At 45.1% G+C, this 15,177-nt stretch overlaps 1 protein-coding gene across 6 annotated transcripts in view; it reads left to right on the top strand.

The window, feature by feature from the left end:
- The window catches only part of dpf3 (double PHD fingers 3), a 210,084-nt gene that overhangs the window by 128,917 nt on the left and 65,990 nt on the right, over window positions 1-15,177 (top strand). For all 6 annotated transcript variants that reach the window (XR_011886721.1, XR_011886714.1, XR_011886713.1 and 3 more), the window contains exons 4-5: window positions 6,218-6,345; window positions 13,977-14,069. Coding sequence is in view for 2 of the 6 variants with exons in the window: in XM_072264337.1 (XP_072120438.1) it covers window positions 6,218-6,345; window positions 13,977-14,069 (221 nt within the window). In the remaining 4 variants the exon portion in view is untranslated. The remainder of the gene's footprint in view (window positions 1-6,217; window positions 6,346-13,976; window positions 14,070-15,177) is intronic.

Below are 15,177 nucleotides of genomic sequence, written 5' to 3'. Positions count from 1 at the left end.
CAGGAATCGGAGGTATAATCTGCAGATTTGTTGACCACTCTAAATTGTGTTTGAATGCAACTTATTTAATTTGGAGCAGGACTGTGGAGATGGGATATTTATATTGATTTCTCTGCCAGTTACAAAAGGATGGGAAGGTGCATTTTTTGTAGCTTGAAAAATATAGATGCAAAATTGGGTTCTTCGGTGGGGGGGTGGGGGGAGAGCAGATCATCTGGAGGGCAATTTGTGCATTGATATTTTGGTAAGGATGGCATTGTACGTGTCACTGTTTAAAAGGGATTGGGGCTAGCAGGGAGGATGCTGTGGTTGGCATCGACCAGTTGGGCTGAAGGGCCTGTTTCTGCACTCAATGACTCTATGACATTGGGGAGAATGGGGCAAGGAGAGAACTCCATTAGGTTACCATGTAGTGGAGGAGGGAAGGGGCTTTCAGCAAGATGTTCTGTCCGTGGATGGTATTTAGGAAGCACGCCTCAGCAGGGAGCAATAACTGAAGAGTCCAGATCTGCCAGGGGTGATGGGACAAGAGACAGCCTCAACAGTAGTTCCAGGAGCAATCAACATGGCAAAAGCCAAGACACTCAAGATAACAGTTTCTATGCATCTGGGACTTCTTAGGCTTGTGCAAGGCTAGTACAAGAATGAAAAATAGAAGTGGGAGCAGGTCATTCATTCTCTCTCCTCTAATAAGATCTTAGTTCATCTTTCACTTTGGCATCACTTCCTTGCTCTGCCACCATGCCCTTGATCCAAAACTCTGTGAGTCTCCATACCAAGTGAGCATTCACAGCCCTTTTGCACAGAGAGTCAGAGCCCTCTTCTCACCTCAGTTTTCAATGGCTAACCCCATAAACATGATTCTAGACGTCCCAGCCAGCAGAACTGTCATTTCTGCCTCTCCCCATTATGAGGTTAGGCCGCATCTGTGGGAAGAGAAGGTCAATGTTCAGGTCATAGAGCTTTTGTCAGGAAACAAAAGATGCCCGTAAAGCTGCAGGAGTGGTCGTTGTAGGTGGGGTGGGGAGAGACAGGGGGGTGGTGGTGGGGGGGGGGGGGAAACGTCTCTGATATAGTGAGACCAGAGTATCATGGGATAAACTGTAAGCAAAGTTACCTGGTTAGTGAGTAAACAGGAGCAGTGAGAGAGTGAGAACATGGACAAAAGAATGTCAGACTTACGAAATGCAGAAACAGAAGAACTTCTGCTCCTTTTTCAATAGGATCACCTCTCATTTATCCAAACCAAATGTTTGCAATGTGGAATCCATGGGCCCCTCAGCTAATGGTAGGTGTCTATGGCATGAAAAAGTTTGGGAACCTCTAATATAAACCATTGGTTCTGGAAGCAGGCCTGAAATCCTTGAGTGGATTGCTATTGAATCAACACCATCTGCAGACTTGTTAGTGACCTATTTGGTTAAATAGTCGAGCCATCTGAAAAAAGTTAAATCACTGACCTAAGGCTCTGTCTGCTTACTCTCTTCTCGTACGACAGACTTAGTGTTCCAGGAATCCAGCTGGTGAACCTTTGCTGTCACTGGCCTTGGACCCTGCAATGGTCAACACTTGGTTGCTCGAGAGCCTTTGGACTAGGCCTTGTGCAGCAACCGTTTTGTGCTGCAAGAGGAGGAGTGTGCTGGTTGTGCTAGACTGAGTGTGCTTGCCATAATGAATGGCAACGTGTTCACAGTATGAGCTGAGTTTGAGGCTTGTAGCTGTGAGAAATGTCTCACCGCCTTAATGGATGTATGTGAGGTCCCGGCCCTGACCTGAATGGCAACTGTTGGTAGCTGTGTGATGGGGTGGTGGTCACTGCACTGCTGGTATATTGCTTCCAATAAATGTGAGCTTGAAAAGCAGTTAAACTTGTTAATGATAAGCATGAGGAGTTCTGCAGATGCTGGAATTCCATAGCAACACAGATAAAACGCAGGAGGAACTCAACAGGTCAGGTAGCATCTATGGAAATGAATAAACATGAAGTTTTAGGCCAAGACCCTTCCTCAGAACTAGAAAGGAAGAGGGAAGATGCCAGAATAAAAAGGTGGGAGAATGGGAAGGAGGACTAGCTAGAAGGTGATAGGTGAAGCCAGGTGGGTGGAAAAGGTTAAAAGGCTGGAGAGAAAGGAATTTGATAAGAGAGGACTGTGGTCCTTGGGAGAAGGAGGGGCACGGGGGGGGGGGTTGGTGGTGATAGGCAAGTGAGGAGAAGAGGTAAGAGGCCATAGTGATGAATAGAAGAAAAGGGAAAGGGGGGGAGCGGAATCAGGCATGGTGGTTGTCAGAGGGCAGCAGAGATCACAGAGAGGGAGCAGTAACAGAGGGTGTCACTGAATTCCTGTCGATAAGAAGACTGAAATTTCAAGCCCTATCCATAGCCTTAGGACTTGCCTCCCTGTATTTGATTGACTCACCAGCTCTTGGTCTACCTCACTGATTGCAGGGTCGTTCAGACCTTCTGTCAGTGTGAGTCATACTTCACCTGACATACCAAGATTTGAAAAGCCACACCAGAAAAGCCATTGCTGAAAAATCCGTCCCTTGTCAGTGGATTGATGGAGTACCTGGTAGGGCACTGACAACTTGTGCCAAACACTGCCAGTGGTGTTCAAGGACACCTTCAATCTCTCACTGCTGCAGTCGGAGTCTCCCACCTGCTTTGGAAGGGTGACAGTCATACCAGTGCCCAAGAAGAGCAGTCTGAGCTGCCTCAGTGACCAACACCCAGTTGCACTCACATCTACTGTGATGAAGTCCTTGTGAGGTTGGTCACGGCCAGAATCAACTCCTGCCTAAGCAAGGGCCGGGAGTTGCTGCAATTCCCCTATCGCCACAATAGTCTGCAGTGGATACAATCTCACTGGCTCTCCACCCAGCCTGGAATCACCTGGACAATAGCAATGCCTGCCTCAGGCTGCTGTTTATTGACTACAGCTCAGCACTCAACTCAATCATACCCTCAGTTCTAATCAACAAGCTGCAAAACCTGGGCCTCTGAAACTGGATCCTTGACTTCTCACTGGGAGACCTCAATCTCTGTGGATCAGAAAGAACATCTCACTGACAATCAACACTGGTGCACCATGAGAACGTGTGCTTAGCCCACTTCTCTGCTCTACTCTCCACCCACAACTGAGGCTAGGCACAACTCAAATGCCATCTATAAGTTTGCTGATGACACAACTATTGTTGACGAGGAGGCGCACAGGAGTGAGATAGATCAGCTGGTTGAGTGGTGTTGCGATAACAATCTTGTACTCAGTGTCACCACTGATTGTGGACTCAGGAAGAGGAAGTTAAGAAAGCACACAATAGTTCTCATTGGGGGATCAGTGGTGGAAAGGGTGAGCAGTCTCAGTTTCCTGGGTGTCAACATCTCAGAAGATCTATCCTGGGCCCAGCACGTTGATACACAACAGCAGCTATATTTCATTAGGAGTTTGAGGAGATTTGGTATGTCATCCAAGACTCTCATAAATTTCTACAGTTGTACTGTGGAGAGCGATCTGACTGGCTGCATCACCGTCTGGGATGGAGGGCCCTGCACAGGATCAGAAAAAGCTGTGGAAAGTTATAAACTCAGCCAGCATCAAGGACAAACCTTCAAAAGGCAGTGCCTCAAGAAGGCAGCATCCAATCTTAAGGACCCCATCACCCAGGACGAACCCTCTTTTTATTGTTACAATCAAGGAGGAAGTACAGGAAAGGAGCCTGAAGGCACACTCTCAACAACTATTCAATGTCCATTCAGGAATCAGAAGGCAGAGGGAACGAATCTGTTCCTGAATCACTGAGTGTGTGTCTTCAGCCTTCTGTATCTCCTTCTTGATGGCAACAATGAGAAGAGGGCATGTCCTGGGTAGTGGGTGTCCTTAATAATGGACGCCACCTTTCTGAGGCACCGCTCCTTGGTGGTGTCTTGGGTACTACTGAGGCTAGTACCCATGATGGAGCTGACTAATTTTACCACTCTCTGCGGCTTACCTTGATCCCGTGCTGTACCCCCCACCCCCCATACCAGACAGTGATGCAGCCAGTCAGAATGCTCTCCACAGAACATCTGTAGAAGTTTTCGAGTACTTTGGGTACCAAACCAAATCCCTTCAAACTCCTGATGAAATATAGCCACTGTCTTGCCTTCTTTATAGCTGCATCAATATGTTGTGTTCAGGTTAGGTCCTCAGAGATCTTGACACCCAGGATCTTGAAATTTCTCAGTCTCTCCACTCCTGATCCCTCTATGAAGATTGGTTTGTGTTCCTTCATCTTACCCTTCCTGAAGTCCACAATCAGGTTTTTGGTCTTACTGATGTAAAGTGCAATGTTGTTGCTGCGACATAACTCAACTAGCTGGTACATCTCGCTCCTGTACACCCTCTTGTCACCATCTGAGATTCTGCCAACAATGGTTGCCTCATCAGTAAATTTATAGATGACACTTGAGCTATGCCTAGCCACGCATTTGTGGGTGTAGAGAGAGTGGAGCAGTGGCTAGGCACAGGTTTCTGAGGTACACCGGTGTTGACTGTCAGCAAGGTGGAGATGTTATTTCTGATCCGCACAGATTGTGATCTTCCGTTTAGGAAGTTGAGGATCCAGTTGCAGAGGGAGGGACAGAGCCTGGGTTCTGTAGCTTTATGGCCAGGACTGTAGCAATGATGGTGTTAAATGCTGAGCTATGGTATAGGCAATAGACAGCATTGTAACATACCTGTAGGTATTTGTTTTGTCCAGGTGATTTTGTGTGGAGAGCCAATGAGATTGCATCCATGTAGACCTGTTGTGGTGATAGATTATGATGGTCCCAGATCCTTGCTGAGGGCGGAGTTTGTTCTTTCTGGGGTTCCTGAAAGTTTCAGTGACTGTAACTGTCCAATGGTCTCCAAGAAGGATGTACACCAGCTGGAGAAGGATACTCCTCAAATAATTATACCTGTCCCAACAGTTTTACTTCTGAAATGAGAAGGCTGAGGGGTGACATGTTGGAGCTCTTTAAGATAATGAATGGGAGGTAGTGAAATGGTTTCCATTTGCAGAAGAGACTGGAGCTCGAGCTAATAAATTCAAGCAGGTAATTTAGTAGAACTCTCATTCCCCAGAGAATGCTTCATTTAAAGTTATAGTCAAAAGTCAAGTTTATTGTCATACGCACACGTACAGTATTGTGAAAAAGTCTTAGGGAGATATATATATAGTTAGGGTGTCTAAGACTTTTACTCTTACTATAAGCTGTTTTTATACCATTTCCTGTGTGGGTTAATTTTGATTTGATTTGAAGCACACGGTAGAAAGACATCCATCTCTATCCTTTCTCTATTTACCCTTGAGTCTTCAGTTTTTGTTCAGTTTTGGGGAGTGGACTCGATGGGCTGAACAGCCTAATTCTGATCATAAGTCTTATGGTCTTAAGGTCTTACAATGTCCATATCCCTCTATTCTTTGCACAGTTATGTGTCTAAATGCAAACTCTTAAATGCTTCTATTAAATTTGCTCACGTATCCACCCTGGCACCTGGGAGTGCATTCTGGGCACCTACAACTCTCTGTAATTAAAAAAAAAGCTTGCCCCGCTCATCTCTTCTGAAGTTGCCTTTCTCACCTCAAATGCATGCTCTCTAATGTTCAACATTTTGGCCCCAGGAGAAAGATACTGACTGTCTGCTCTATCAATATCTCTCATGACCTGTTAGATTTCTGTTTGGTCTCCCCTCAGCCTTCACTGTTCCAAGTGTGTCCAACATCTTCTCATAATACCTCTCTCTAATCCAGGAAGCACCCTGGTAAACCACTTCTGCACCCTTTCTAAATCCTCCGCGTTCTTCCTATAATGAGCAACAGAACTGAATGCAATACTAAAGATGTGGCCAAACCAGAGTTTTGTAAAGCTCCAACATAACTTCCTGACTCTTGAACTTGATTAATAGAGGCAAGCATGTATCATCTTTGTCACCTTATCAACCTGTACAGCCACAGCCAGGGAGCTGTGGACTTGCACGCCTAGATTGCTCTGTCCATCAATACTGTTAAGGACATTTGATCTGAGCTTCAAAGCTTGAAGTACCATCCACAAAAACTATCCTAGCCTTGACCTTCTCTGCATACCAATCTCTATTCAGGTCCTTGGAAGTGTAACTGTCTCTCAGATCCATGTCTGTTTCCTTCAGAATTCCATCTTTGAAACCCTCATAGGAATATATTCATGTTCCTTTCACAGAAGGAGAGATCACCCTAAAAAGAGATGGCGTGTCAGCTGAAGGAACCACTTTGGAAGCCCTGCTACGTGGGGAGGCACTGGAGAAAAGAAATGATTCTAAAGAAGATGAAACTCTCAACGAAATTCAGGTCAGTCACTTTTATGCAATCAGAGAGTTGCTCCCCATGGCATTGTTCACCTTTTGATCCATTATGCTCAGGGTTATGTGTTAGGTGTCCCCAGGTTACACTGGAGTTTCAGTCCTTTCAACTACTTGCAACTACTTGCTAGTTATGAACAGAAGCCTGAAGTCCCATGCCACCAGGTTCAAGAACGGCCACTTCCCTTCAACCTGATCAGTTCTTGAATCAACTGACACAACTCTAGAATTAACTCTAGTCACTAGAGTTTAGCAGCATGATGAGCACTTGGATCATATTGCACTAAAATAGGCTTTATTTTCTGTCCTAATTGTGTTCTTTCATGTAAAAATTGTGTATAATTTGGTTAATTTATGTTTTTCTTGTGAATGCTGCTTATCTGATGCTGTGCCTGTGATGCTGTTACAAGTAAGTTCTTCATTACACCTGTGCATATGTGTACTTGTACACATGACAATGAACTCAACTTGGACTTTGAGTTGAGTTTCCACACAGCAGGAGGTGACCCCAGTCCTGCAGCAGCCAGCAGATCCGTGCCACGGGTCTCCCAGACACTCTCTCATATGTACCAGCTCTACATAAGTTGAATGTCCATAAGCTGGGGTGGACCTGTAGTTATCGGGATTATTACATTTAGCAGACTTCTTATTATCAATCCATTTACTAGGAACATTAATTCAAGAGCTAAAATTTTTCTGGCAATGGAAATATGAAATATGAAAAGGAGCTCTAGGAGGTTCTCAGCGGGTTGGTACCACTTGTGGAGGAATATGCACAGTTAACGTTTCAAATCCATGGTCTTTCATCAAATTGATCCTGATGAGACACCATTGAATAGAAATATTGACTCTGTTTCTCTCTCTACAGATGCTGCTTGTCCTGCTGAGTGTTGCCAACAACTGTTTCTAATTTACAATAAATTTTAGAGTCGATTTAAAAACCGAAAATGGTGGAAACTTTTCAGCAGATCAGGCAGCATCAGTGTTAATGTTAACTGTGTGTTTCTTTCCACAGACACTGCCTGACCTGCTGAGTGTTTCCAGCATTATATATTCTTATTTCTAATTTCTGGCATCTGCAGTTTTTTATTTTCTTTATTAATGTCCTTTATTTTCATTTGGATTATTTCATTATGTTTTTTTTTCATCTGAGCTGCTGAGCTTCTTTGGCATTGTAGTAACTTCTACTTTGAAAAAGGCACACTCGAGAACTTCATGCCAAAGAAACAACTTTATCTTGAACTTCAAAACTGTTATGTATGTACAGAGGCTTTTCACAACCCGTACAGCATGGCAGGGACACTATATACAAAGCACACCGGAAGTAAAAAAAAACAGAAGTAAAACCCCCCATTATCCTAGTTAGTATTAACTTACTTTTGATAATGCTCACATTACAACAGGCATGACCTCCACTACCAGATGTAAGGTATGAAGCTGTGAATTAATGACTGGAATCCCTTTCCAACTTTCAGAACTTTGGTGCAGATGCCATCTGTTCCTGTGGTCTTGCTTTTCAGTTGACAAATGGCCTTTTTGATTTATCAAATAAAGTTTATTGTCATGTGCACAGCTCCGGTGAGATTCAAGTACAATGGAAAACTTGCTTACAGTAGCATCACAGGTAGGTAGGTTCACATAACACAAAGTTTAGATTATACATGGCAAAGGAAAAGGTTTGGAAAACAAGACATCAGTACGAGAAAAACACAACTAGATACAAGTCGACGGTATTTACAAGAAAGTGGTTCATTGTTTCATTGCTGAGGTAGGTTTAGGTCAGTTCAAGAACCTGATGCTTGTTGGAAAGTAGCTGTTCTGGAACCTGGTATGTGGACTGTATCTCCTGTCTGATGGTAGCTGCAGGAAAAGAGCATGAGCCTGGTGGTGGGAATCCTTGATCATAGGTGCTGCCTCTTTCAGGGAATGGTACCTGTGGATGGTGTCAGTGATGGAGAGGGCTGAGCAGCCTCTTGCATTCCTGTGCATTGGAATTGCCCTATCAGTCCACGATGCAGACATCAGGGTACTTTCAACAGTGTACCTGTGCAAGTTGGAGATCTTTCAGTCTGGCACAACAGCCAAGGTGGACTGGATAACTCATTAGGAAATGGAGCTGAGGACACCATGGCCTAGATGTGGTCATGGTGAGTGTGCTCCTTCCAGCATTTCTTTCTGCACTTGTGTCTTTGAGAAGTTGCTCTGGGCTACCAGTGGCATAGGTAGCCTTTGGACGTACATGACCAGAAAATATGCGAGAGTCCACATACAGCGTGTCATGGTTATCAATAGGCTGCTGGGCTTCCTGACCTCTGTCCCTGAGCTCACAGTTTTCTGTCGAAGCATGATCTTTGAGACGTGGTGAAGTGTACACTGTAGAAAGGCCCAATGTTCATGTTTAATTACCTCTTGGATCTCCAGATCATTTTCATCCAACCAGATCTGGTGTTTGTTAGTGGAGATGCTAAGCCTGTTTGCAGATGCTAACAGATGGACTCCAGGGCAGATCTGACACTCTGCAGCTCCCGGCTGAATGTTCAACAGTGAGGCATTATCTGAGGGCAGCTGTCTTTGTGGGGTCCTTGAGAGCTTCAACACTGGTGTTCTTGTTTCTGTATTTATTTTCAAATTGCTAATTTATTCATAAACTTCACAAATACATAATGCAGTGTGTTTATAATTCTCCCTCTCATTAAGAGGAGCATCATTCCATGTGTACGTATATTCAAAGTGACATCAACTTTCCTTCATCAATGTTCCTGTAAGTGATGGTCAGAGAGCTTGTGTACTGGGTGCAAATCCTTGTGCTGGAGGAACCTAGCAGATCAGACAGAATCTCTAAAGGCCGAGGCCCTTGAACCTGATGGCATCAACTTGGATTTCTTTAACTTCTGATACCCATACCCCTGTGTTTTCCTCTCCCTCCCATTCTTTTCCCACATTCCTGTGGCCCCCTCACCCCTTCTCCTCCCTTCTCATCCCCTTATTATCCATCTCTGCTTCCCCATTCCCCTCCCTTATTCCCATTGTTTATTGTCCTCTCCTCCTCTTTTGTCCCTTTGCCTTCCCACTTATCACCTCCTAGCTTCTCCCATCATTCCCTTTATCTCCTGTCTCCCTCCCCCTCCCACCTGCCTTCCCCCTCTCACCTATTAGCTGCTAGATTGAGTCCCTCCTCTCCCCCCACCACCTTATTCTGGCTTCCAGTCTCGATGAAGGGTTTGGCCCCCAACGTCAGCTGTTCATTTCCTCCGTAGATACAGCCTGACCTGCTGGCATTCGGTGTGTTGCTCAAGGCGTCCAGCCCTTGCAGCATTTCTTGTGCCTCGGTGTGTGTGGTGTGATGGCTTTAAACAGGGGCTTTGCCCCATTGAGCTTCTGTGGTGGATACAGCAGGCCTCAGTGTGTCCGTGTTCCACCATATGGGTATGTGCCAGTTGGCACTGTTCTGTCTGCCTGTAGAAGTCCACCTAAGTTCAGAAAACCAAAGAATGCTTTTCACCAATTTGATGATCTTCCAGCATCCTTGGAGCAAGCTGCCAGTATCATGTAGGTGTTTTGGATACACGTGGATAAAGACTACTGCATCCCTTTCCAGATCTTTTGGGAAAATGCACATTCCAGAAGAAGATGAATGATGGTCTCCCAACCAATGTTCTCTCTAAGGTACCCTAACCACCTTCACTGCACCCAAGGGCAAAGTGATACGGAAGGGACCCTTACCTCCACCAACTAAGCGAAGCTTTGGTGCTGGTGCTTGTTTTAAAGTTGTGGCAGTGAAGCTTTAACAAAATAGCTTTGACAATCTACTTGGGAAGCCATGCCACAGAGACCAGCCTCTCCCGTCCCTGCAGTGCATCAAAGACTTTCTGTGCAGATCACTATTTGATTGACTGTGGTCAAGATGTTCTCCTGGACAAAAATTTTGTAGTGGAATCTCATAGTATAACTGCATGAAACCTTTCTCTGCAATAAGATGGGCAGACCCATTCCTTCCAATATCATGCCCACGGTTCTCAGCAGAAAGTAGCATTTGATGTTTGAATATGCCTAATCTGGGGTCAATGCATTGCTTGATGTGACACAGTAGCCATCAGCATGAGGTCGATCCTCCCCCTCTCTCTGGAGGGGTGTACTCTTTCTGAGTAGGCTCACTTTGATACAGTCCAGGATAGAGTAACAGAGAGAACACCTCACACCAGCAGCATTCTTGTTTCTTTCATTGAAAAGACCACTTCATTCATGAAAAGTGCATCGACACAATGTGGACATGGCGTTTTCTTCGCGTACCTCATGAAACGCTCCCTGATGTGGTCTGGTATGGAAACCCCAGTGCACAGGAATACAATAGAGAGTGGTGGACTCAAAATGGAAGGTGAATTTATTGTCATATGCACAATAACAATGAAAACCTTACTTACTGCAGTATCACAGGCTCAGACAACATTCACATTTTTCACAAAGAAGAGTACAACTAGAACAAAAACATGACACAATCCATTTTAGTGCAAAGTGATCACAGTGTTACCGAACTGTAGTCATTAGGGTTGTGCTGGTTGGTTCAAGAACTCAAAGGCTGAAGTGAAGTAGCTGTTCTTGAACCCGATGGCGTGGGACTTCAGGCTTCTGTACCTCCTGCCCAATGATAGCTGCAAGAAGATGGTCTGGTGGGGATTTTTGCAATACCACATGTGGGTACTGTACTACCAGTGGAGGGAGAGGTGTGCTCCTGATGTATAAGGCAAAGTCTACTTTCCTCTCCTACATTTGAGATGCCCTACCAGACCATGATGCAACCAGTCTGGACACTTTGAAGAGTATACCTGTAGAAGTTTGTTAGGGTGTTCAGTAATAAGCCAAAGCTACTTAATGTTCTAAGGAAGTAAGGACATTGGTGTTCCTTCCTTGTGATTGCACCTGTATGCTGGCTCCTAATCTGAAATTCTCCTCTGCTGATCTCACAACACAGTCTGTCACCCTCCATCCCCTTTCTGAAGTTAACAACCAACTCCGTAGATTTACGAGTGTTCAGTGAGAGGTTGTTGTCGCGTCCCCACTCACCCAGGTGTACTATCTCACCCTGACAAACTGACTCATCGCCATCTGCAATTCTTCCAATGACAGCAGTGTCAAATGGGTGAATTTGTACATAGCATTGGACCTTTGGTTTTCTGAACATAGCTGGACTTTCAGAGGCAGAATTTGTTCAAGACAGAACAGTGCCAACTGGTGCATTGCAAGGTGGTGGAATACATGCTGAGGAACACACTGAAGCCTGGTGTACCCACAACATACCATCCTGTCATCTCAGACACTGTGCCCATAACTAAAGAGTCCCCTATCACTGCTACACTTTGCCCTACCTTGCTGTACAATAGAGTGTTAAATCAGCAACTGCTGCTGTTGCTGTTCCGCAAGAGGCCATCAATATTGAAATGTTATGTAGGAGGGAATAGCTGCGGGGGACTCCCGCACAACCTGCATGCACCTTCTGGTGCCCATCTAGGTAGCTGGCTGAACCTTTGGCACAACTACCTCCCTGAAACTCCTGTCGATGATGCTTTCTGTATGCTCCTCAGTAAATCCAGCTGCTGCTCCAGCCAGGCCACGTGGTCTGAGAGAAGCTGCTGTAGCTCGACACACTTTCTGCAGAGTCATCAGGGAAAATTAACCTCTTCCTGATCTCCCTCATCTTGCATACCTCACCTCTCCACTGACTGCCATTACTAACCCTCTCATAACAACTGGGTTAAGAAGAGGAAGGGCTTTAACTCACCTCATCACCACTCAGCATTCTTCCTTGTCAAGACCTCTGCACCCTGATATCAGTTACAGCATAGGGACAGAGTTTACTCGTATTTGGAAAAGCATGATGCTATTAAGGCAAATCAGCAAGGCTTTGTGTGGGGAATGTCATACCCATACTCTCGTTGCCTGTGTGTGGCTCCAGACTCTAGCAACTAGAGCAGAGGCTCCCAACCTTTTTATGCCAAGGACCCCTACCATTAACCAAGGGGGTCTGTAGACCCCAGGTTGGGAACCCCTGGTTTACAGTCTCTTGTGTCTCCACTGAACTGTTCTGTGTTCAATGTAAACAAGTTAAACGTTTCATAGTTGACCCAGGTTAGCACTATATTTCAAGCTGGCCGGGGAGGAGTTTGTGTCTGTGCGTGGTGGGCCTGGAATTCCGTGTGGAATGCCTCACCATCATCGCTGCTCTCATCCGGAACTAGCGAGGCACTTTGCCTGGCTCCTCTCCCTGGCTCCCACACTTGTTCTTGCCTGTGGCTGCGTACCTCCTTATTAGCTCCTGTTGACTGGATGACACTCTGCCCCACTCACCTGCAGCTAGTTACGCAGTTCTCCCTATTTCACTGCTAGCTGTAACGGAGGCCTGTAATAGGTTAGAGGATACATGCTATAAATAGATGTTGGAAAAACTTGGAGCAGCCGAGGCTGAAAAGAAAGTTCTTAAATTGATAAGGTGGATAGTCAGGCTCTTTTCCCAGGGCAGGAATGTCATGTACTTGTAGTAGAGGACATGCCTTCGAGGTGCGAGGGTGACATCTAAAAGAGGTGTGTTTCACACAGGAAGTAGTGGGTGTCTGGAATGGGCTGCTGGGGCCAGTCATGGAAAGCTGCACACTAAGAGGTGTTTAGATAGACACAATGATACGCAGACAATGACCGATACAGGCAGAGAAGAGTCTTGGTTTAATTCTGCAATGTGTTTGGTGTAAGTATTGTGGGCCGATGGGCCTGTTCCTGTGCTGTTCCACACACTTTATTCAGTAGCACCGGTACCTAATAAAATAGCCTCTGAGTGTACTGTATGTTCATAGCCTTCTGCTGCTGTAGCTCATCCACTTCAGTACTCAGTGATGCGTGGTGAGTTACGTTGCCTTCCTGTCAGCTTGAAACAGTCCCCTCTGACCTCTCCCATTAGCAAGGTGTTTTCACCCACAAAATTCACTCCCTGGGTGTTTTTAGTTTTTTTGCACCATTCTCTGTCCACTCTAGAGCAGGGGTTTCCAAACTGGGGCCCATGCACCCCTCAGTGAATGGTGGGGGTCCATGGCATCAAAAAGGGCAGGGAACCCCTGCTCTGGATGCTGTTGTGCATGAAAATCTCAGGAGATCAGCAGTTTCTGAGATACTCAAATCACTCCATTTGTCGCCAACAATCATTCCACAGTCAAAGTCACTTAGATCACATTTCTTCCCCATTCTGAGGTTTGTTCTGAACCTCTTGACCATGTCTGCAAGCTTTTATGCATTGAGTTACTGCTTCATGATTGGCTGATTATATATTTGCATTAACGAGCAGGTGCACAGATGCACCTAATAAAATGGCCACTGCGTGTACATTGTTCTGTTGCAGTGAATAGAAAATATGCATAGTTACAGAGATAAGGAAGTTTCAGCAGTTGATCTATTGGGGGGGATGCAAGACCAGGGTCCTCACAGTTTTAAAGTAAGTTTTAACCCTTCATCGACCTTCCTTAATGATAGATAAGTGTGATCTTGAAAGTGGAACAGACAGACAGATGAAAAGAATTGCAGTAATGCGGTGGGATGGAGGTGTTTCAAATAATTATTTATATCTTCTGTTGGCTGCAGAGGGTTTTAAGCAATGAGGAGAATGTGGAAGACCTAGAGGAGGAGGACGTGGAAGATGAAGTGCCAAAACGCAAAAATAAACCCCGAGGACGGGTAAGTAAGCATAGTGCAGAAAATGAAATACAACAAACAGATCATTATTAAGATAAACACTAGAAAAATGTTGTCTTTTCCTGTAAAATTATTCGATATAGTTGCAAAATAAGATGAGTGTTGTATATAGTGCAAGTTTTTACTCAAATAATTAAGTTTTATGCTTACACATCTTGGTTATAGAGTGACAGAGCACTACAGTACAGAAATAGGACCTTTGACTCATCCAGTCCATATCAATTTGTTATTCTGCCTAATCCCATCGACCTGCACCTGGACCGTAGCCCTCTGTACCCCTCGCATCCATGTGCCGCCGAACTTCTGTTAAATGTTGCAGTTGAACCCTCACCGACCACCTCTGCTGACATCCTCTGAAATTCCCCCTCAGGCTCCCCTTAAATAGTTCACCTTTCACTCTAAACCTACGACCTCTGGCTCTACTCTCACTAAACCTGAAGGGAAAATGCCTATCTGTATATACCCTTTCTCTACTCCCCCACCTACAATTTTGAACACCTCTATAAATTCTCCCTTCTTCCCCTGTGTTTCAAAGAGGTTGACAGACATCCCACCCTGCAAAAGCTCATTTCAGGGAGGTCTCAACCGGAAGTCTCAGCCTCATAGCAGTCTGTGTCAATGAATTTGTTAATTTTGCAAGACATCAGATTCATAAATGTTCTGTGAGACAGCTGACTTCTGAATTTTGTCTGTGTGTGTCTCTCTCTCTCTCTCTCACACTCTCACACACACACCCTGCAATAGTCGGGATCAGAACTTACTTTTTTACATCGAGATGGGGGATTTTAAATGAGTGATTTAGAAGTTCTGTATCTTCAAGTTCAAGTTTATTGTCATCTGGCTGATTGTCCACAAACGAAACAACCTCTGTCCGGACCACGGTGTAGCCACAATACATATATCACGCACACCACATAAAACAATATATTACCATAAAGTGCGCAGCACAGGTAAAGAGTTCACTGTCCTAATGATGAGACCTCGGTGGGGACTGGGTATTTATTAAAATCGGTTTTTCTTCTGAAAACGGCTGCGCTTAAACCCAGCCCATCGTGGGCTTCCATGTACCTGTGAGTCGAAGTGTTTCAGG

This window comes from Mobula birostris, chromosome 1, assembly GCF_030028105.1.
Source record: "Mobula birostris isolate sMobBir1 chromosome 1, sMobBir1.hap1, whole genome shotgun sequence".
Taxonomy (NCBI): domain Eukaryota; kingdom Metazoa; phylum Chordata; class Chondrichthyes; order Myliobatiformes; family Myliobatidae; genus Mobula; species Mobula birostris.
This window is presented reverse-complemented; position numbering and strand designations above follow the sequence as displayed.